Source organism: Myxine glutinosa, chromosome 9, assembly GCF_964187855.1.
Source record: "Myxine glutinosa chromosome 9, kmMyxGlut1.1, whole genome shotgun sequence".
In the NCBI taxonomy this organism is placed as follows: domain Eukaryota; kingdom Metazoa; phylum Chordata; class Myxini; order Myxiniformes; family Myxinidae; genus Myxine; species Myxine glutinosa.
The window spans coordinates 62,953,649-62,977,350 of record NC_136269.1 but is presented as its reverse complement, the minus strand read 5'-3'; the positions used below and the strand labels follow the sequence as shown (position 1 = coordinate 62,977,350).

The 23,702-nt window shown below is 43.4% G+C and overlaps 1 protein-coding gene across 3 annotated transcripts in view; it reads right to left on the bottom strand.

Annotated features, from left to right (window-relative positions):
* BIRC6 (baculoviral IAP repeat containing 6) overlaps nt 1-23,061 on the bottom strand; it is a 538,457-nt gene extending 515,396 nt beyond the window's left edge. For all 3 annotated transcript variants that reach the window (XM_078784399.1, XM_078784400.1, XM_078784401.1), the window contains exons 1-3: nt 22,860-23,061; nt 7,992-8,173; nt 3,455-3,592 (exon numbers count right to left, since the gene is read on the bottom strand). In XM_078784399.1, coding sequence (XP_078640525.1) covers nt 3,455-3,592; nt 7,992-8,173; nt 22,860-23,034 — 495 coding nt within the window. In that variant the 5' untranslated portion in view covers nt 23,035-23,061. The remainder of the gene's footprint in view (nt 1-3,454; nt 3,593-7,991; nt 8,174-22,859) is intronic.
* Nucleotides 23,062-23,702: the final 641 nt, after the last annotated feature.

The following is a 23,702-nucleotide window of genomic DNA, read 5'->3' as shown; positions in this document are numbered from 1 at the left end:
TCTAAGTTACAATGTTCTAGCTCCTCCATAAGCCTCGACTTTGTATACAAAAATAGGTAAAACTAGAATCGCACTCGGTAGAGCACATACCTCCGCCAGGCTTAACAGTTTATGCTTTGTATCCCACTGATATGACGGATCTGGATTCGGTTCTGAACGAAAATCGAATATGTTTGTTCTTGTCATTTACCCAACTCATCCCCCACGTTTAGTCATAACTCATCCACAACTTTTTCAAATACCATGTTATTTATCGTTTTTCGCCCGATTTAGCAATGGTAAAGAATCACTTAAAAATTAAATAATTCTCGTATCCGAATCCGGATCTTCACCAAAATCTAATAATTTCGTCTGTGTCACATACACTACCTCTCTGCCAAATTTCGCCCGAATCCACCCAAAACTTTTTGAGATATCTTGTTCAAGACAGGGGTGAAAACAACCTCCATCCACCTTCGGTGGCAGAGGTAAAAACGTTTTTGCCAAGTGTCTAATCATCAAAAGTTTGTCAAAGAAATTATTTCATAATAAATTGTACTTTTGGAGGAAAGGGAAAAAAAAAAGTAACAACCCCATATCCCCACTATGATGAAAAATCATAAACATTTTCAGACATTAATTTTATCCTTGTAAGTGAATGTCCAAGATGAAACTAGAAACAATGCAGCTTCATAAATAGCCAACATTATATGCTTTCATTTGGACAATAAATTGTGGACACCTTAACTTTACAAGGTTTTCATTGCACGGGCATATTTTTAACACAGCAACAGCATCTTCAATGTCCCTTTATCATCAGAATGATACTATCATTTAACTCATGCAAGTACATTTTTCAAAAGTCTGAAACAATAAGGAAAAAAATTCTTTCAACATTGAGATGTCATTTGAGAAGTGCCTGCTTGTGGGATTCATAAGTACAGTACAGTATATATTGGTTGGTCTGGTTGTTACTCTGTCTTTCTATCTGTCTATGTGTCAATCACCTACAGGTCGCAATTCTACACTGATCTTTACGAAACCAAACTACCTGTTAGAACTAGGCAATAGCTAGAAGCCAATTGTTTTTTTAGGTCAAAAGGTTCACAGGTCACATAAAATCCTCACTTTTCATCCAATTGAGTTGAAATTTGCACAGGAATTGCATTTTGGGTCAAGTATATTGCTTTGAGGTCAAAAGGTCAAAGGTCAAGGTCACATGAAAACAACAATATTTATCCTAATGACTTGAAATTTGAACAAAATTTGAATATTGGGTCGCTGAATTGGTTCACCAATCAAACGCTAGTGGCCTATTCTTTTGAGGTGAAAACCTCAAAGGTCAAGGTCGCATGAAAACAACAGTATTTATCCTAATGACTTGAAATTTGAACAAAATTTGAATATTGGGACATTGAATTGGTTCACCAATCAAAAGATAGAAGCATATTGTTTTGGAAGTGAAAAGGTCACACTCACACTCGCACTCATCCTCTTTGTCCCAATGGGACATAAGGCTGCATGAAGCCCCCTCTATTTGTTGTCACCTTGATGTGGTGGGGGGCGGGGGGGGCTTGCGTGCCTTCGGGATACTGAGTGCTATGCCGGTGGGGGCTCTGGCCCCTGGCAGGTTAAACCAAGCCAGACAGGTTTCAGGTGAAGGGCCAGACTAAGGACAGCAACTGGTCCTCCAGTTTGGGGGTTGGGCATGGGGCTAACTACCCCACCCTGCAAAAACGCTATTAGTTACAGAAACTGTGAAAAGGCCAACTTCATGTAAAATCGTTAATTTTCATTTGATCGAGTTGAAGTTTGAACAGGCATTGCATATTGTGTCACCGCAGCAAATTGCTTTTGAGATAAAAAGGTCAAAGGTCAAGATCACATACAATCATCGATTTCCATCAGGTCGACTTGAAATATGAACTAATTTGGAATATTAGGTTACCGACTTAGTTTACCAATCAAAAGCTAGAAGACTTGTTTTTGACGTCCAAAGGACAAGGTCGCAGTGACTGATTTTGCAAGTACCTGCCTATGGCCCCTTGTTTGGTTGCTTGTTTGCTTGTTTGACTTGTATGCAATACTGAACCAAAGGATGGAACGAGTTGAAAACTGGTGGTTGGACGGGGAGATTTTATGTGGTGTAGGGGAAAAATGAAAAACGGGGATGTACGGGAAGTTTTTGGGTGGTTAAAAAAATTATAGTCCCAGAGGGATCAGGGTAGGGGAGGACCCCAATTCTCTCGATGCAAATATGCATACCATCGCGCCACTGCCAGTGGGAGCGAGTATTACAAATCAAACTAAAATACGACAATTCTGGGGAATTCATCTAGTTGTATGGATAGTTTCTTCACTAGTTTACAGAACCTGAAAAACAACAACATTGCAATCCAATCTCACAAACATTGCATTAACTCGCACAAAGGCAATAGCCAAATAAGTGTTATTAAACTGTCAGTTGTTCTAACAAATCATCATCATTGATTACAAAAGACCGTTTCCAATAACTCCAATGAAGCAGTTGTTCCCATCATTTTTGGGTGTGCGAACCCCTTCCAAATGTTCAAAATTATTTGGACCACCAGAAATATTATCATAGTGATTTGACATGTGACTACCAATATTTTCACCTGCTTTCCTCTTCAACGAGCCTGTTTTTTTGTTGTTGTTTTGTAGATAAGGGCAAGGCTCGTGGAAAAGCTAGTACACTGAACAGATCAGGATATGACAGAACAAAATCAACAACAGAGAGAAGGGGGAAACACCAGCAGCTGGGTCGAAGGACAAAATATAGGGAGACTTGGAGAAACATTGGGTGTAAGGAGGAATGTTGGGTTGTGGAGAATGCATGGGGTGGACAAGATGGATACAGAAACAAACTAACAGGAAGGAAAACCTAGAAATTGGGATGGAGGTGGGCTTGTGCATGTGGCCCTTCTCCTGTCGAGTTTTATTGAGATTGGAGAAGTAACGACCGAATGTGTCATGGTCAGACAGACAGACACCAAATTGCATGTATTAGTATGATAAGATGTAGCATGCAGACCGATTGGAGGAAGTGCTGCTGTTCACACAAGCGCCACAAAACCTTTTATTTTCAAATATTCTCCAAAGTTTTTCCCAACTTTTTTGCTTTGGTTTTATACATTTTCTCATTTAAAAAGATAAGGAGAGCAGATTAACTGGAAAGAAATGCTGCTGTTTACAAGTGCACGATACTTTTATGTGTTTTTTTGAGCGAATAACATTGTCAATCTGAGATCAACAATTTTGTGTCATTCTCTCATTTTTTAAATTAAATTGTTCAATCAGATGCATATAATCGGCATTATAATCGGGAATCAGCCCCCTGCTCTCTAAATATTGGCATCGGGCCTTGAAAACCCATAATCAGTCGACCTCTACATAATATGTACATGTTTGTTTGAAAGATACATTTGTGGTTTGAATTGACATACCAATACCTTACCTTTGCTACTTTGTGGTTTACAGGTGGCTCCTGCGTTGCAATTTTCACTCCTTCCCTTAACTGGGCCATGAAGTCATCACATCCTTCTGTCCCAGACACATCAATTTTTTTCTGACATACAGACAGCAGCTGCTGTGCCTGTGAACAAGCACGATTGCTAGAGTCAAAGAATACAAAATGCAGTTTCAACACGTAAATCACAACAATGTCTCATCTCCCATGAAAACAGCCCTATTATAACAAGTGAATCCTCTTGGATTGCGCTGAGGTTCGGGCTTGGAATTTCTAGGAGGAAGTATAATTTGTATGCAATGAAAGTACATGTAATATGGGATCGAGTAAGCTTCACCAGTGCGCGTGCGCGAATTTACGTCACGTCGTGACGTCGGCAGCGAGAAGGCGTTCCCCAACACGAACCAATCAGGAACTGCCACGCCCACTTATATGATCTCCGAATTCCTGTGACAGGAATTAGCGTTACACTGGCTGGAAGTCAATCGCTAAAGGCGCTTCCTCAGCGCCAATAATAACAAGAAAGAGCAATCAGAGATTGCAAACCCTCACCGGGATGTATTTTCAGTGTTTTTTAAGGCTTTTTTGTTAAAATAAATATGGCGGCCGAACCACGTGACCGATGACGTCATAATTATTTGTTTTCTAAACCAATTTATTCCTAGATTATGCTCAAGAAATTTCATCTTGATCGGATGAAGTTTTGTACTTGTCGAATTATGACATCATAATGGAGGCACCTATGACATCATCATTAACATATTTTATTCCCCATGGAGAGTTCTTTACAATGAGCCATGTCTCAATATTTTCTATTCAGAACTTTCGGAGATATAGAGGTGCAAAGATTTTCGGTTTTTCCAAGATGGCGGCCGAACCACGCGACCGATGACGTCATCATTTTTTTTTTTCTAAACTAATTTATTCCTAGATTATGCTCAAGAAATTTCATCTTGATCGGGTGAAGTTTTTAATTGTCGAAGTATGACGTCATAATGGAGGCACCTATGACATCATCATTAACATATTTTATTCCACATGGAGAGTTCTTTACAATGAGCCATGTCTCAATTTTTTCTATTCAGCACTTTCGGAGATATAGAGGTGCAAAGTTTTTCGGTTTTTCCAAGATGGTGGCCGAACCACGTGACCGATGACGTCATCATTATTTGTTTTCTCCACCAGTTTATGCCAACATGGCGCTCAATAAATTGCATCTTGATTGGATGAAGTTTTGTACTTCAAACGTCATAATGGAGGCTTTGGGCCTAGAGAGTTCAATATAGAACGATCCGATAAGGACGATCGGGCCCCCTCGCCGATAGGCGGCGCTCTTGCGTCCGCCATTACTGGGGGGCGTCCCGATCCAAACTTAACTCCAGCAGTCTGCGCCAGCACAACTATCATCGCGATCGTACATGAAAAGTGTCCGTGATAATCGTTCTCAGGTGTTTCTCTATACGTGTGGAGCGGTCGTGGACACCTGGCACCTGAAGGCACACGATACAAACCCCGTTTTCGGTGAAATCGCCGGGCGCCGTAGGCGCATGGCCATGCCGATCTGAGGACACCTGGCACCTGAAGGCACATGATACAAACCCCGTTTTCGGCGATATCACCGGGCGCCGTAGGCGCACGGCCATGCCGCCCTGAAGGCACCTGGCACCTGGGGGTACCCAGTTTCCACTTCCACCTGCACCAAACCTATTTTGTTAGCAACCGCGTACCCTATGCTACGCCATGCCGAGCCCCCTTCCGCCTTAGCCCCGAGTTTCTCGACCACTACGATAATGACTCCTCTGACCGACCCGACTAGGTGCCCGTCCCTTCATCGACTCCTCCATACGGCCAGGTCTTGGCGGCCGTACCACAGCCGCCCCGCATGGATTCTTCCCTCAGAGTCCACCTCCGCCCGGGCCGGCCACCTCTGGCAACTACGGCTAGGCCACGAGTGGCCACTGCCGAGCCCCAAGTTCCTTGATCACTAGGGTCGCGACTCGTCTGGCAGACCCGACTGGGCCTCCGTCCCTTCGCACGGGCCGCCTCACCGGCTCCTTATCGCTTCATCGACTCTTCCATACGGCCAGGTCACGGCGGGTGTATCACTGCCGCCCGCATGGATTCTTCCCTCAGAGTCCACCTCCGCGCGGGCCGCCACACCGGCTCCTCACCGGTCGTATAGCTCGGTGGACCGGTCGTATCGTCCACGATTCCATCTTCTCCGATGAATCTAACCAACAAATATATTTTGTATCGATATTCTTTCGGCAAAGTGAACTGAGCCCGGTAACTGCATGTAATCTGAACGCTGGAGAGCAAGCCAAATGAAGCGGATGCCTCCCACCTATGGCGGCGTCTATAGAGGGCGCCCGTCCATTGAACCCTCCGTCGGGTCGGTCTATTGGGCACAGTCTATTACAGGGCAAGACAAATATGTGTGTAAAGTATGGCGATGCTATGTGCAACGATGTAGACGTAGTACTGTGCACAAACAGACAAACAGACAGACAGACAGACAGACAGACGATATACAGTGTTAATTTGCCCATTGCCTCCATGTTCTTTTTCCTACTAAGGCGTCATTATGTCTTATTCTTTATTTTGTTTAAAGGCTTTAATATTACGTGACCAATAAAATGACAGATTCCCAAAGAAACATACACTTTCTGAAGCTTCATTACAGTCTCTCTAGAATGCCATCGGAGAACTAAAGACAATATATTTCAAACACCCTGCACAGCATATGATGAGATATTACAGGGAGATTAAACCACACACCTCATTCAAGCTTAAATTTTGTGATTTTTCTTCTTTCTTTCACAATAGGGTCGACAACTCTATTTTTGCATTAAATGGTTTCATATCACAATTTCATAATTGAGGACAATACTCTTGACAGAGCATGGGGGCGTTCACAACAAGTCACAAAACGTTTCAAGGTTAGAACCAATATTGGACAGATGGTTACTCCATCACAGTTGATATACAGGGTGTTCCAAAAAGACCCGGACAACTTTGGTTGTTAATATATTCATAACCACAAATTACATAACGATACCCTTTGGTTTATATGATACAGAAACTCAAAATTTTGTGCACACCATAATACATTTCAATGTGACCTCCGTTTGTCACGCGCGGGACATTAAGGCGGTACACGAATTATTGCCATGTTCGGCTCAGCATGCTTGCATCCACCAGTGTGCATGCAGCTGTGATCCAGGAACAAAGATCCTGCAGGTTTTCCACCTTGATGTTGTAGAGAACATCTTTGACAAACCACAACAGAATAAAATCAAGGGGTGTTATGTCTGGTGATTGTGGGGCCAGGCGGTTGGTTCGTCTTGGCCAATCCAGCGACCTGAAATTTTTTTATTCAGGACGGCTCAAACAACTAAGGCCCAGTGAGGGGGGGGGGGGGGAAGGGGTGAGGGATGCCGTCCTGTAGAAAAATGATATCAGGTTGCAGGTCTTCAATCTGTGGGAAGGCAAGTCCTTCAAAGATGTTCATGTAAATTGTTGAGGTCACTGTATCCTCCGCAAAGAAAAACGGACCCACCAAGCGGTCATGGAGAAGGCCACAGCACACATTGACCTTTGGACTGTTGTGTATGTGCTGAATGACCACGTGGGGGGGTTTGGAGCCCCAGATCCTCACATTGTGCTGGTTGACCTTTCCCGATATATGAAAGCAAGCTTCGTCTGTGAGCGTGACATTTTTCAAGTAATCTTCGTCATCCTCTATGCGACTGAGCACTTACAAGGCAAATGCCTTGTGTTTGGATCTGTCATTTGGTTTGAGTTCCTGCAGAATCTGCACCTTGTAGGCATAAAGCTTCAGTCTTTTATGCAAAATCCTGTGTACAGTGGTGGTTGGTGGTCCCAGTTCTCTGGATCCGCGTCGGATTGATTTTCTCGGACTTTGTTGAAATGATTCACGCACCCGTTCAACTTCTGCTGCACTTGTGCTTGGTCGACCGGTACTTTTCCGTTTCTGACAACTTCCAGTCTCCTTAAAGCTCTCCACTCTGATACTAGTCCATGATGGTGGGCGGATTGTACGGAAATTATGCTAAACTTATGTGTCGGGTTTTGTCTCGATGAATCATTCGAGGCACTGAGCTTTCTCCTGTGGAATCGCCATTTTATTTTACATTAAACCACCAGGCTTGAAAATAAAGAAAACTTTATGAGTTTCTGTATCATATAAAACAACGGGTATTGTGGTATAATTTGTGGTACTAAATATATTACCAACCAAAGTTGTCCAGGTCCTTTTGGACACACTGTAATACTTAAAATAAATCGGGGTGAAAAAAAAACAAATTCAATGCATTGGGGTCAAATAGGTAATGATTTTTATTTAGCTCTTAGCTAGATTGTGTACAGGTGACATAGGACTCCATTTATCAATGCAAAAGTACAAGATATTTAAGGGTGAACAGTGCAGTGTTTGTTGTGCATTGATCAAAACAAGAGAAATGTCACACTGTACAAAGTAATGGACAATAAGGACAAGTCATGCCTCAGACAGAGGTAGCTCCAGCTGCACATGGTCATCTTGCTTGCTGACAGGAGGCTGCAACGCAGTGTCCAACAACAAAATGCCGTTCAGGTCTTTCCTGCAGCCCACTGCGTAGCCATCTGTAAACACTACCTTGTCTACCCCTGGAAGGTAGTGGCAAGAAATCTGCTGCCCTGGCTTTGCTAAGCAGTGTGAAGAGGAAAGGGAGAAGGAAGAAAGAAAAGGCAAATCATTTTCAAAAGTCATTCAAACGCAAACTAGAAAATGGAAGATAAATCAACATATATCTTTTTTTTTTTTATAGTAAAATCCACATGCAACGCAACCCAATCTTTTCTTCAGAATACAGTACTCCAGAAGGAATCATTAGGTATCAAGCAAAATGCACTCGAAGAAGCCGAAGGTACAAATCAAACATTAAACATTCATTCAATGGCTTTCACCAATCAATAATAAGTATATAAAGCTAAGAGTACAAACAAATACCTGCAAGGTTTGCACAGTGAACAGCGTTGCTCGTCAATTACAGATTCAACTATAAAGTAGAATCAGACATGGTTTGCCAGGTGCCTAGCAAATACTGAAAAACATTGATGAATTTCATACTCGATGCCAAAAAAGCTTTTCTAAAAGCACTCAGAGCCTGCCAAAACAGGCAAAGTGAAACATATTATAGGAGTTCTCCAACACTTTGGTCACCTTCTTCCCTTTGAAAATGAATCATTTAGTTCTGAACAAGGTAACCCAGAAGCATTTGTCTAATTTAGTTGAGACAAGAACACCAGTATACAACAACAACAACAACAACAACAACAACAACAACAACAACAACAGGCATTTTAAGGCCATTTTCCATGCTGGAGCGAGCGTTACCCTTGCAGGCCCCATGACAATCTTCTCTATTTTGCCCTATTTTCTGCATCTCTCCTTGTTAACCCCCTTGCCCGCATTTCTTCTTCCATCACCTTAAGCCAAGTCTTTCTCAGTCTTCCCCGTCTTCTACTTCCTTCTACATTCATTTCCATCACTCTTCTCAACCAGTCACGTTCATCCTTCCTCAACACATGACCAAACCTTCTCAACCTGATTCTCTTCACAGCATCCATCAGAGGCTCTATTCCCATCATCTTTCGCAATTCATCATTTGTCTTCCTCTCTCTCAACGATACACCGCACATCCACCGAACCATTCGCATTTCCACCCTTTCCAGCTTTTGTTGCTGCTCTACATTCATTACCAATGTCTCGCTCCCATAAATCATAACACTTCTCACACATGCAGCATATACCTTCCCCTTCAGCTTCAACGACACTCACCTCCTCGTCAGCAAGCCAGTCAGTTCCCAAAACTTCTGCCATGCACATCTCACTCTAGCAACCGTTGCCGAGTCTGATCCACCTTCACCATTCAGCATGTCTCCTAGGTAGCAAAATGTTTTCACACCTTCCAGCTTCATGCCATCTCCAAGATTCAACTCAACATTTCCTCCATCTTCAGCTCCCTCTGTGCACACCTTACACTTGAATGTAGCTGCCACACTGGTTAATGACCCTCTCAGACCACTACATTTTTGATGAACACACTCAGCACACATGATACATTGAATGGAGTTCACTCCGACACCCTTCCTACACACAGCACATGGCCACTTCCCAGTTCTTTCCACCTCACCACATGCTTTACCACTTGCCATCACCTTCGTTTTTCCGATATTCACCTTCAGACCTTTTGCCTCCATACATTCCTTCCACTTGTTCATCTTCTCCTTCAGTCCATCCATACTCTCCCCAATCAACACCAGATCATCTGCATACAACTCCCACGGTAAACCCTCCTTTGCATTCCGAACCAGCACCTCCATCACAGCTACAAATAGTAGTGCTCTTAGTACCGACCCCTGATGCACTCACACCTTCACCTCAAACTCACCACTGTTCCCGTCCTTCGTCCTTACAGCTGTGGGCGCTCTCTCGTACATTGCCATCACTACTCTAATCAACCATTCCTCAACGCCCATGTCACTACTTCACGTGGAACCCTATCGAATGCTTTCTCCAGATCAACAAACCCAAGAAACAACTTCTTCCTCTTCTCCATGTACTTCTCCTGCAACTGCCTTACAATAAAAAGCACGTCTGTCATTCCTCTTCCTGGCATAAAGCCAAATTGCATTTCATCGATTTTCACTTTCTTCCTTATCCTCCTCTCCAACACCCTTTCCAATACCTTCATTCCATACTCTAATAACTGTATTGCTCTATACGAGCCACAGTCCAGAGGGTCACCTTTCCCCTTGTATAGAGGGACGAGGGTACTCAGTCCCCAATCCACTGGAATGCGGCCTTCTTTAAGCACCAGATTACAGATCTTCCAGATCCAGAAGAACACTAGTATGTACTCGGGTAATGAAATACATACAAGTTATCGTTCAAATGTTGTTCACCACAAGAAGAGCCAATAGTACAGATGAAATCAACATCATTTTAAACCTTTAGTTGTCCCCTGGAAGCAAGGAAATGCAGCATATTACAAGGACAATCCCAAAAGTTCATCACCCGATATCGTACCGACATAGACATTGTACCATGGAAAACCAATTAAATCGTGGCACATAATTCTATGTAATCTCAATGCTCTTCAGTGCATTTCATGCACAATCAACAAACTTTTTGACCCAAACGCAGACACCTTCAATCTGGAATTTCTCTACGCATTGGATGCGCCTTTGTATTCGAAATAATTACATTAAAATTACTGAGCATTTGATGCGAATTTTCCTTTAATAAGGGAAATTTTCAAAGGGAATGTGTTTCCACAAATTTATACGAGAGTGAGGTCGATGGTGCACACCATCACAAATCCCCACGCTTCCCTCCTAAAGCAAACTTGAACAAGAAAGAGCAATCAGAGATTGCAGACCCTCACCAGGACGTGTTTTTGTGGTTTTTAAGGCTTTTGTGTTAAAACAAATTTGGTGGCCAAACCACATGACCGATGACGCCATCGTTATCTTTTTCTCCCCTAATTCCTCCCGAGATGACACTCAAGAAATTTCATCTTGATCGGATGAAGTTTTGTACTTGTCGAATTATGACATCATGGAGGAACCTATGGCATAATCATTAACATGTTATTCCCCATGGAGAGTTCTTTACAATGAGCCATGTCTCAATTTTTTCTATACAGAGCTTTCAGAGATATAATGGTGCAAAGTTTTTCGGTTTTTTCCAAGATGGCCCCCATACCATGTGACCTATAACATCATAATTAGAGATGGTTGCAGAGAAAATCATATTTATTCTGTGCAGACAAACAGACAGACAAACAAATAAACGGACTCAAATGCAATAACCTCTCCTCTGGCGAGGGTAAAAATGGCAAAACAATCCAACAGGATTGACCCAATATCAAATTTTGAGTTTAAAATGTTTTATCCGTTTCGAACCCTGTGACCCTAAGTCCCAACCCCCTGGGGCATGAACCAGAGGTTAAATCCAAAAAATCGTTGCATATTTTAAGTGTCTCCCAATGTTGATTGTATATACAAAGTTTCATTACCTCCGCCACCAAAGGTGGATGGATGGAGGTTATTTTTTCACCCCTGTCTGTCTGTTGTCTGTCTGTCTGTCTGTCTGTCTGTGAACAAGATAATTATCTCAAAAAGTTGTGGACTGATTCGGACGAAATTTGGCAGAGATGTAGCATATGTCACAAGGACGAAATGATTAGATTTTGGTGAAGATCCGGATTCGGATCCGGCTACTAGAATTTTAAAGTGATTCTTCACCATTGGGAGATAGATGAAGCCAAAAACGATATATAGCAGGATATCTCAAAACGTTGTGGACGGACAAAACTTGGTGGCCCGGTTGGGTATCTCACAAGGACACATCGATTCGATTTTGGTGAAGATCTGAATATGTATTCGGATATGATAATTATTTAATTTCTCAGGTGATTCTTCACCATTGGGAGATAGGGCCAAAACCTATACATTGCTGGATGTCTCAAAAAGTTATGGATTGATTTGGACGAAACTTGGTGGACAGGTTGTGTGTGTGACAAGAAGAATCGATTCGATTTTGGTGAAGATCTGAATATGGATTCCGATATGAGAATTGTTTAATTTTTGACGAAATTTTGATTCTTCACCGTTGAGTGATATGGCCAACCAGGCAGAGGTATGCTCTCTACGGAGTGCCGTTCTAGTTTGAAAATGTTTTAATATGTGCCTGTAATTGCATTTTTTTGGTATTCGACTTTTTATCCCCACCAGGGAGGGGAGAGGCCAAAATGATACTGCTCTTGCACATTATTGCCATGTGGTAATCATAACTACCAAGTTTGGTAAATTTCTGCCCAACCATTTAGGAAGAGATAGCGTGATGGACGGATGGGCAGAAGGACGGAGCAGATTATACCATACCCACGGTTTTGTTTTTTTCAAATTTTCCCCGGGGAGTGATGATAGTGTCGGGGAGTGATGATACAGTGTCGGGAAGTGATGATACAGTGTCGTACTGACGGTAGTCTTCAATTTGCAGCGTCTGAAGACCAAGTCCAGCATCACGAAAATGTTGTTCCGTGATCTACTTTTCACCGATGACTGCGCACTCTTCAGTCATAATCTCGAAGATGTGCAATTTATTGTCAACTCCTCTGTGCAATCTGCACGTCGATATACCCTAACGATAAACCTCGAGAAAACTGAGGTTATGCTTCAGCCGAGACCAGAATGTGCGAAAACCGTTCCATCCATTACCATCGATGACAAGCCACTCAAAGTTGTAGATAAGTTCTGCTACCTTGAAGGTGTCCTCTCTCAAAATGCAATGATTGATGACGAAGTAACATCAAGAATCGGTAAAGCATGTGTGTCCTTTGGAAGGTTGTCGCATTGTCGTGGCATTCGCCTGGACACCAAGATCAGCGTCTATCGTGCCATTGTTTTATCGACACTCCTGTGCGGATGCAAATCTTGGACACCCTATCGTCGCCATATCAAATGCCTCAATCAATTCCATATGTGATGCCTTTGTAAGATTATTGGCATCACCTGGCAAGACAGAATACCGATGACAACTCTATTCTAGACCGCTGTCGTATACAAAGAATTGCGTATTTCCTGAAGCAAGCCCAGCTTTGCTTTTCAGGATACCTCACACGCATGGAAGACCACAGCATCCCAAGAGCGCTTTTCTACGGTAAGCTTACATTTGGTAAACCATCACGTGGTAGACAAAGCAAGCTCTATAAAGGCATCATTAAGTTTGCACTCAAGTCTTGTGTCATTCCAGTTGTCACCTGGGAACATCAGGCTACAAACAGGTCAGCTTGTCGCACCAGTTGCCAAGAAGGCCTGGACCACTTTGAATGTGGGAGACTTGCTATCGAGAGACAGCGGAGGCAAGAAAGGAAAACCTGCCAACATAAATCTCCACAAGGACCAGTCTCTGCATGCGATATTTGCGGTTGACGCTGTGGGTCCCACATTGGCCTATAGAGCCATCTCACAAGAAACAATGCTTCAAGTGAGCACGCCAACAAATGGGGGAGATTCGTCGAAAGACTCACACTGTCATCATCATCATAATGCAACAGAACAATCTGATTGACTTACATCTGAAAATCTGAATATGCCATATCAGTGGTGTCGAAGAAGTCCTACACTCAAAGAACATACATGACAACATTTAGATCTTCTGCACATGCACAGAGGAGCATGCTTTTCGATTTGTGTGATTTGTTAAGGGAAAAACTGCACCAATGGCAAACTTCATACTTCTATTGCCTATGAACCACTGAATAATCTCCAAACAGTAAAAGCTGCTGATACATTGCAAGGTGCTGCACACATCATACAAGACGAATGGTATCCATTGCCAAAAATGTCCTTGTTGTGATAGAAGTCAGGTATTGATACTGTTACAGATCCTACACGAACCCAAAAAAGCTTGCAGCAATTACGCATCAAAACTAAGATGAAGTTGAACACAAATCTGAATATGATCATACTTTTAATATAATACCACAAAGTAAATTTAAACATCTACACTGGCACCGATACAATGAAAATGTCTGAACTTAAGCAAATGTTCCTCCAGTGTTTCTCTGATGTAAACAATGATGCTTCACAGGACAAAACAACAATGGCACTGATGCAAGCCCAGCTTCCCTGGTCAGGACACTTCACAAGTAGAGCACATACTTCTGCCAGGCTCAACTGTTTACGTTTTGTACCCCATTGATAGGCCAGATCTGGATTCGGACCTGAACGAAAATCAAATCTGCTTGCTATCATCACCGAACCAACTCGTCCACCAAGTTTTATCATAACTCGCCCACAACTTTTTGAAATATCATGCTATAATGCTATATATCATTTTTGGCCCCACCTCTCAATGATGAAGAATCACTTTGAAAATGAAAAAAATTCTTGTTTCTGTATTCGGATTTCACCAAAACGAATACATTCTTCCTTCTCACACACCCAAGCTATTCACCAAGTTTCTTCAAATCTGTCCACAACTTTTTGACATATCCTGCTCACAAATAAACACACAGACAGATAGACAGGGTGAAAACGCAACTTCTGTCCAACTTCGGTGGCAGAGGTAACAAATTAAAGAGCAGGTGACAAAATAGTTTGCAAGGAGACATGGGATTTTGGAGTGCACCTCGTCACAATAAATGTGAGGTAGTGTTTTCTGAAAAGGTACCAAGAGAACAACATGTTTCTGAAATGGATTGCAGAGGACTCGAGGATGAAATGACGTCAGATAAAGAAAGTCAACAGGACAACAACTACCAATGGGAGCATGATGGAGATGTCACCTAACTATTCCATACAGCTAAACGTCTCCGTATGGAACATCTAAATCATGACTATGGGATGGCATGGCCTCCAACATCCCAAGAGTTGACAAAGGAAAATGTAGGACTGCCAGATTTGGTGTATATTTTTCGTTTTTGGCTCCTTCGTGATTTCTGAAGGTCAGTTACCAGTTTCTTTGGAGAGACTGACAGAATCTGAAACATTACATCATTGCAAGATTCATTCAAATGGACAGGACCTGCCATGTGTTACATCAAATGTAAGGAAAACATACCTAAACATATAGCTCTTCCCATGTTAATAAAATCTTTGACTGGGTCCGCTGTAAATAATACAAATACTGAACAGGTTTGGTCATTTAATATCATACTCTTCTCTTGAAGAAGTGGAGACTAAAATGGCAGAATGCATCCTTGCCAGGGGAAGCAATGGTGTTCCGCAACCTAACAACACTCAGCTACCCATCAGTGTAATTTTCTGTTGGAATAACAGTGACATTGGAGAGGAAGAACAGTGTACACATTGTACAAATGGGATTTTTGTTCAGGAACAGGCTGCAGGATGTGCCCCAAAGCAGCACCCAAAAGTACAAGGGTCATGCAAAGGAAAAAGCCGTACAGATCATGAAGAGAACATCAATATCACTGTTCCTCTATGCAAGGCCTAGGTAACCAGGTCGTCGTTTCTCCTGATGTTATAAAAGGACGTGAACAGTTTGTGTGCCGGTTATACGAATCCAAAACAGAAGATGTTGATGAAGCTCATTACCAACTATTTTGTAGCAAGGCTTGCGTCTCCTCAAAGCTTCCACCAAGAAAGGATCGTCTCGGAAAACACATCCAGCGTTCAAACTACCAGACAACTATTTGGAGAGGATCACTGGAGGTATGTCGTGATATTCCAAGCTGGAATGGGATGGAAACAACCTTTGTAAGGGAGCTCAACATGACGAGTATGTTTATTTAAGCAACTTTTTCTTTCACGTTCTGGGATAAGAGATTGACGAAAGGGGTCATGTAAAAATGCCTCTCAAAATTTTAGTTCCACTCTGAGGAACAGGAATTCGTTTGATCAAAATTCCTCAAAGGCTTCCCGACATTTTGGGACCAGCAAAAATCTTTGCCACCCCTGGGGGGAGAACGAACTCTTTTCTAAAGCCCCTATTCTGATTTGGCTCATGGAATATGAGACCCTTTACTCGATAAGGTACAAAAAGGGTGCCAGAACTTTGTGGATGACCCTCACAGATGTGTATGATGACCACATCTCAGAATTCCAGTATCTTAAGCCACTTGGAATGAGAAAATGTGGAACAAATAATATAATAGGTTAAGGAGGCAGAAAAAGACGCATAGCCATAGAATGTTTACAGCAGACATTTGTGCAAACACAACACTTATCTATTCAGCCCAAAATTATATTCCCTCGTACTCGTGATACTTATCCAAACGTAAAAATAAAATCTTGCACTCTATGTAGCTCCAACATAATCATTTTAATTCAAACACTAACTTGCTCTATGAAAAGGTCTCATGACAATACTTCAAAATTGCTCCTCAGTGAGGTGATAAGTTTAGGATTTACCTCTTCTTCTTTCCTATGTAGCACGTGGATGGCTGCGAGTTGCGTCATTGGCTGAGGGCACGTCTGTGCCACTGATGCAAAGCCCTCTGTAGGTCAATGTCGGGAATTTGAAATTTGGCCAGGGTGTCATTGACAACCCAATTAGTCACACGGATATTAAAAGCTGGCCTACTCTTCACGAAGGGCACCGTGGGATCTTTAACGTCCACCAACTAATGCAAGCAAACGGGTCACCCAGTTTAATGTCCATCCGTGGTGTGGCACACGTTAATGCCTCACCCTGCCCACGACACACCGGGATGATAGTTTGTAGCTGGGCTGAGATGCAAACCAAGGCTAATCTGCTCCGAGGTGAGTGTGCATACCTCTAGGTCATCCTGTCAGTCTAGGATTTATCTACACTCTGTTGTGGAAATGGGTTAAAGATGCTTAACATAATGCAGTTATTTCCATAAAGTGAATGGTTAGCATAAGCATAAAGTATTTAAATGTTATATTCGATACGCGTAGCTTTTATTTATAGTCACAGTCCACCACTCCTCATATGTATCTCAAATAAATTATCAATTTGACCTTTTATTAGATGTTTTTTTCTTTTGGAATCAGTCTTAAATGTGCCTTTCTACCACTCGCCAGGCTGCAAATGAAGGTATGGGTGGGGGGGGGGGGGGGGGGGGAACTTGTTGGTAAAGCTGACCTAGCCTGCCATGGTATCAGCGACTCAAGCGTCACGAACAGCTTAGCCTCGCCCACGGACTAGGCCACGGGCCAATAGTCAGTGAGAGAGGAGGGGAGGGGAGGGGCATCATTAATGACACCTGAGCCCAAGGGGATAAAGAACGCAGCAAGCACGGAAGCACCAGGAGAAGCCCGAATGCTCTCGATGAGAGCCATGCAATTTGCTTGCTCCAACCACATCAGAGCCATGCCTCTCCTTTCGTCCGGCCAGACAATGGAGGTGACGGAATGTATCCCTACCAGAGTGCTCAGGACCTTGCTCATCCTGCAATGCCCTGCTGGACACCGCACAGTATTTCTGTATTGTGATTCACTCTGTTTTTCTATGGTAGAGTGAATAATTGGGTCAGGCATATAAATAATTAAGGAGTAAGTTTGTTCATTAATTTTGTGGGTACGTATGATTGGGTAGAGGGTTAGGGGGTTTATTTATTACATATACATTTTGCTGCATTGCTTCCTTCTATTTCCTCTCCCCGTGCCATTTGTATAATAAACCTGATTTAGTCTTGGTGAATTCTGGTTGTGGTGGTGACTAAATTTGCCGTTTTCATAAACTCCTGCTAAGGTTGCAGTCAACACCGCTATCAAGATTGCGTCCAGTGGCTTAGGTGGCTTGGCCTAAATTCGACCTGTTTACGTAACGACTATTTGCACAGCACTGGGCCACTTTAAGACTTCCAATCTGCAAGGTAACACGGTCGTCAGATGCAGACAGATCTGGCAGGGAGGTCTTGAAGTGATCAACTGTTGTGATCGCTTTGACGCGGCCCTCCTAATTTGAACCAGGAAACTTGAACGACGGGCAGCTGTAACATTTCATAACATCAGCGTACACCTGGAGGCAATGACAAATTTTGTTTTCATTTGCCCTCACGTTTTCAAAAAGGAGGAACGTAACGGGTCCATGAAGCAATCGCTAACAACAAAGCAGCTTTTCTAGATTGCATACCAGCAGAACTCTGGAAAAGTAGAGCCTTAGGTAATCCTTTTGCAGAGTAGAGCGGCACACATTCATGGAAAGTAGAGCCTTATATAATCCTGAAAAGATAAGAATTTGCAATAATATCCTCCATGATGGAGATCAGCCAAGCATCTAGGCAAAAAGCGCAACAATACCTAACCCAAAAAAGGTGATCCGAATCTACCAAATATTACAGAAGCATCAGTATAACACCCAGACCAGCTAAAATATTCAACAAAATGATATTGAATCACATAAATATGTACATAGATCCGATGGTTTTAGACAAAATCGATCAATGCTCGCCCAAATCCTCTCACTCAGATGCATAATTGAAGGTATCAAGTAAAACATCTCCAACATGTTATGACATATATATATATATATATATATATATATGTAGGAGCGTACGCTGGATCAGCACGTCGCTGCGTCCTTGGACGACTCCTCAGCACCATCCGGACACACACCACTGTGTGTGTGTGTTATGGAATTAGATGTTTTTACGGCAGCCGGAATGCAAATCCTGCCACCAACCACCTTGATTGAGAGAGGACCCAGTACCCTGGTACTCGTTTCACCGACCTCGGAAGGATGACAGACTGAGTCAACCCCACCTGGTATTAATTCAACAGCTGAACGGGATTCAAACTCAAAACCTTAGGATCCCAAGCCCGCTGCCCTAACCATTAGGCCAACAACAGGTAAACATTTATAGAATTTCAAAAATCTCTCGATTCAATCCATCATGAAAAAATGTTCAACATCTTGAAAGCTTTTTGGATACCAGAATCAATAGTGAAAGCAATCTCTGCACCTAAGACTGACACGATGGCGAAAGTTATCACATGAGAAGGGGAGACCGACTTATTTAACATCCTGGCAGGAGTCCTACAAGGTGACACTAACTCCTTGTCTTTTCATTATTGTATTCGATTACGCAATGAGAACTGGCATTGGTGAAGATCTTGATGAATTAGGTTGCACAACTGTAAAACGCATGAGTCGACTTCACAAAGAAGAAAGAGACTTGGATTACACTGATGACACTGCTCTAATTTCCAACTCTTGAAGCTGTCCAAGAGCTTCTAAGGCCTAAGCAGAATAGCATCCTCTGCTAAAACTGTTGGCAGACACGTAAATACAGATCACACAAAGTGCATGATGTTTAATGTTAATAAAGAAGTTAAAACGTGCCAACAAAAATATCCTTGAAATGTTTATGAGTTCAAATATCTTCGATCATATATGAAGAGTCGTAAACATGACTTTAAAGTGAGAAAAGCGAGAACAGAAGACGCTTCCATCTCTCTCTGATACTCTTCAGAGAATGTCAGTGCGGCCAAAGCTGTTTTCTGACCAAGAGTGAAATATACTGGGTGGTTTGCCATTGCCTTCCCAGCAGTAGTTATGGCAGGAATTTGGAAATTGGCCAGGGTACCAGTGGGAGTTCGCCTACCCTTCGCTAAGGACACCGTGAGATATTTAATTTCCACCAACTAATGCCGGCAGTCGGGACGCCTGTTTAACATCCACCGCAAGGACGGAACACACATGGATGAATCAGTCTGCCTGTGAAACAACAGGATGACAGTTTGTAGCGGGGCCGAGATTCAAACACAGGTGAGTGTGGGTACCTCTAGGAGTCTAGGGCATCCTGCCAGCCCAAGATGCTTCAATAAAGATGGATAAAAGATAGAAATTAGAATAACACAAAATCTCAAAATTAAATTATTCTTCAAAGCAACAGCCGAGAGTATTTTCCTTCATGAAGCCGAGTCTTCGACACTCAATAAAATATGTGAAAGCAGACAAGATGGATGTTACACTAGACTCCCCAAAGCAGCACTAAATATTAGTTGGAAACGACATAACTTCAACAAAAGAACTATATGGTAACCAAGGAATGTACCACAACAAGTTTCTGACTGTTTAAGGGAGGGCAGACACGGATTTGTGGGACACTGCTAGAGAAGAAACATGATTTAATTGTGTTGCAACTTGTATTCTGGTTGCCAAGTGATGGGACGAGATCTCCCGGGTCGACAAGCTTTTACCTACATTGCTCAAAAGGAACATGACACAGGGCTGAAGAAGAGTTACGAAGGAACATGCAACCGAAGACATTCGACCCGATAATATAATGATTTCCTCTCAGCAAAGATGAGGACATATCGATAAGAGATTTGTGCACAATATGGAATTATTTGACTATGATGATTCACGTAATATACACAAATGTATTGTAGCATGTACGGGCTACACACCACAACCACAAAACCAAAATTGAGGTGGGTGGTCAACACATGCTGGAGCACTCCATGGAATAACCAAGCGGTCTGTCTATTCGTGAGCCAACGGGGAACGGAATGGTGGACCCCGGAACGGAGGACCGCGCTTCGGCGTGATCCAATAGCACACCGCCGGTGGCCAAACTGGGGTCAATAAATGTAACCCTCCAGTGATACTCAAACCAGTCCAATTTGAATATGACTAAGCTGGAAAACAAAAATGACGTGCGGCCAAACTGCTTCAGGTGATACATAATTTATTGAATAAATAAGAAACCAGGACAAGATCAAGGAAAATGGTATGTCAGAATGAACTCATTCATCACACAGTCACAGAATGCATAACCCCAATATGGGGCCGTTCAAAAATTACATAATGCTAGTTTTTTTGTAATTTCGAAACATAATGCTCGAGCCTGATTACGTCACGTAATGCTTGATTATCGTGTGTTATGACGGGCTTGATTAAATATTGCTATTATTCGACATATGATTAGACTTTTCAGGGTCCCTCATTGTGAATAACACCTCGATCCAAAAAAAGGCCAATAGAAATCTGAGGCAACGAACCCGGGCAGTGTATAATCAGCAGAGGCCTAATGTGTTAGCCCCACCACAAAATCAATATGGCGGCTATATCATTCATCTCGATGCTATCATGGATGGAGTTGAGCGACAGATGTGGGTGTCGTCTGGCAGATGTCCGACCAATGGGTGCACATTTCAAAAATCGACCCGCAACAAGAACCCCAACAACAACAACACAACTATCAGGGACGCCTCTTTGTGGTAGTCGAGGCCTCCAATGAAAATTGGAGGCCAAATCTTCCCCGCTCTTCCCTGCTGCACAGATTCGTCAGGACCGCGGTCACGATCAGAGTGCGAATCGGTCCCCATGCACCGGCCCTTTCCCTTTCGTCTCTGTCTCTTTCTAACTCTGCCATGGCCCTGACTTTGTGAAGGTGGGGGTACACACCATCCTGGATGTGGATGATCTCCTGCGAGATTGGTCGGCTGTCTCCGTGCCGCGGGCTTGTTCGAGAGAACTGTTCGGAACTGTGCAACAACAACACAACTATCGGGGACCCCTCTTTGTGGTAGTCGAGGCCTCCAATGAAAATTGGAGGCCAAATCTTCCCCGCTCTTCCCTGCTGCACAGATTCGTCAGGACCGCGGTCACGATCAGAGTGCGAATCGGTCCCCATGGACCGGCCCTTTCCCTTTCGTCTCTGTCTCTTTCTAACTCTGCCGTGGCCCTGACTTTGTGAAGGTGGGGGTACACACCATCCTGGATGTGGATGATCTCCTGCGAGATTGGTCGGCTGTCTCCGTGCCGCGGGCTTGTTCGAGAGAACTGTTCGGAACTGTGCAACAACAACAAAACAACGTGAAACTCTTGTAGACCTGCAACATGATAGAGCAGGGACAAACAACTATTGATTGGCTACCACTTTGCAGGCTGATGGGCCTAATGGCCTCTTCCTGTACTGAAGTTCCGAGAAAGGGAACTCACATTAAATACAGGAAACTACCTCCTATCCCACATGACAATGAAGATGACGATGACCGCCCGCCCGTCTATGCACGTTTTCCAAGGACGGGTCTCCAGCACGGTGCCGTTCCTCTCACCAACCAATGTCGACAATACCGGCGACAGTCATCGACCACTCAATCGTACAATGGCACCCAGCACGGGTGATCAGCCAATCCTGGCTCTTCCCGCAAAAATTACACCACTGCCTCCCCAAGAGGTCCTAAGTTACAGTCTCCTGATGGGCTATTTTCGCCAGCCCACGTGTTCAACACAACCCAAGCCCGGTGTCACTCACAGGTCTTAACCTCTCTAGCTACTATTACTAAAGGGTCCAACACAGTGTCACAGCCGCCATTTCAACCCGGAAGTACAACTTTCGGAGGTTACGTGCAGTCGGTGATACTGGGGTGCATTGGGACTTGGGAGACATGTTTACATCATCAGTTTGTAAACATCAACAACATATCGGGATTGATATCACCGGCAAAACAGTTTCTGGGGGAGAGGGGGGCGGTGGGGGACTGCACCCCAGTTTCCCTCTACTTAGGTGGCAGAATACAACATGTCAGCCTCTGATCCTTGCAGGAAAGAATCTGCTGTCGTAGTCTGAGCTAATTAGGAGAGGATTTGAAAAGAAGAGGTTGGGAAAGTAAAGCAGAAGGTAAGTAAAGTCGAAAGTGTGACACAAGTCAAACGAAAATGAGTGAAAGTGACGTCGTTATCGGTGATGACGAATATTTCATAAAGAATTGGCCATGGCGTCTCCGAAAAGAGACACAGGCCCGGACTAGGGTCTAGGCGTCCATTAGCTCAGACGGTCACCAGAGGCGTGCCAATAACCGAGGCCACGGCGGCTCGGAGATCGACCGGGAAAGCGGAAGGAGAGCGCGAGGCGCGAGCACGGAACGGCCCATCGCTCACCGGCCAATGCGGACAACTGCAGAACGGTTCCGGACGTGCCGTCTATAACCTTAACGGTCGCCTTGTCGGTCACGGCGAGCACGGCGTTTAACGCCGGATGGTACGCCAGGCTGCGCAAGCCTTCCTCGCACCGCAAGCAGCCGTCGCCGCTCACCAGCCATCCGGCAGCCGCCATGACGACTCGAATGACAGGGAGAGGGAAACCCCTGACCCTGACGCCACTTCCGTGAGCGAAACACGCTCCTCTCATTCTTCGTTTACTTCATTCGTTCGATACCTGATATCGGATTAATGACCGCAGTTACAGACTATTTACAATTGTCATTCGTAAATGCGAGAATTATTTGCCTTTAAAATATATTTTATATTCACGAGGTGGAACTTTAGCCTCGCTAGTATATTCACCAATATACATCGGCAACGGAATTGTCAATAATGGTAGATTTATTTTTGTTATAGTTTCAAATGTTATCATCGTGCACTGTATTTTCTCTTGCCAACAATTTGTTGGTTGCCTCAAATATACACTATAGCAAAATGGAATTGTTAAATATACCGGACGGTATTATTAATAAAGGGAATTACCAAATACGGTGTACAGTATAATACTATTACTAATACTAATACTAATACTATTATAATAATACTATAATACTGCTATAATACTATAATACTAATACTGAAGGAGCTGGGGCTCCCACGTCGATCGGAAGAATGGACGCGACAAAAAGCTGGAATTCATCCGAGTTGCTTTAATCAAACCAAACACTCAGGCACTCTGAAAAGCCCGTTTATCGGGCAGCAATATATATACATATTATCCCGGAGCGTTTGCCCAGGAAA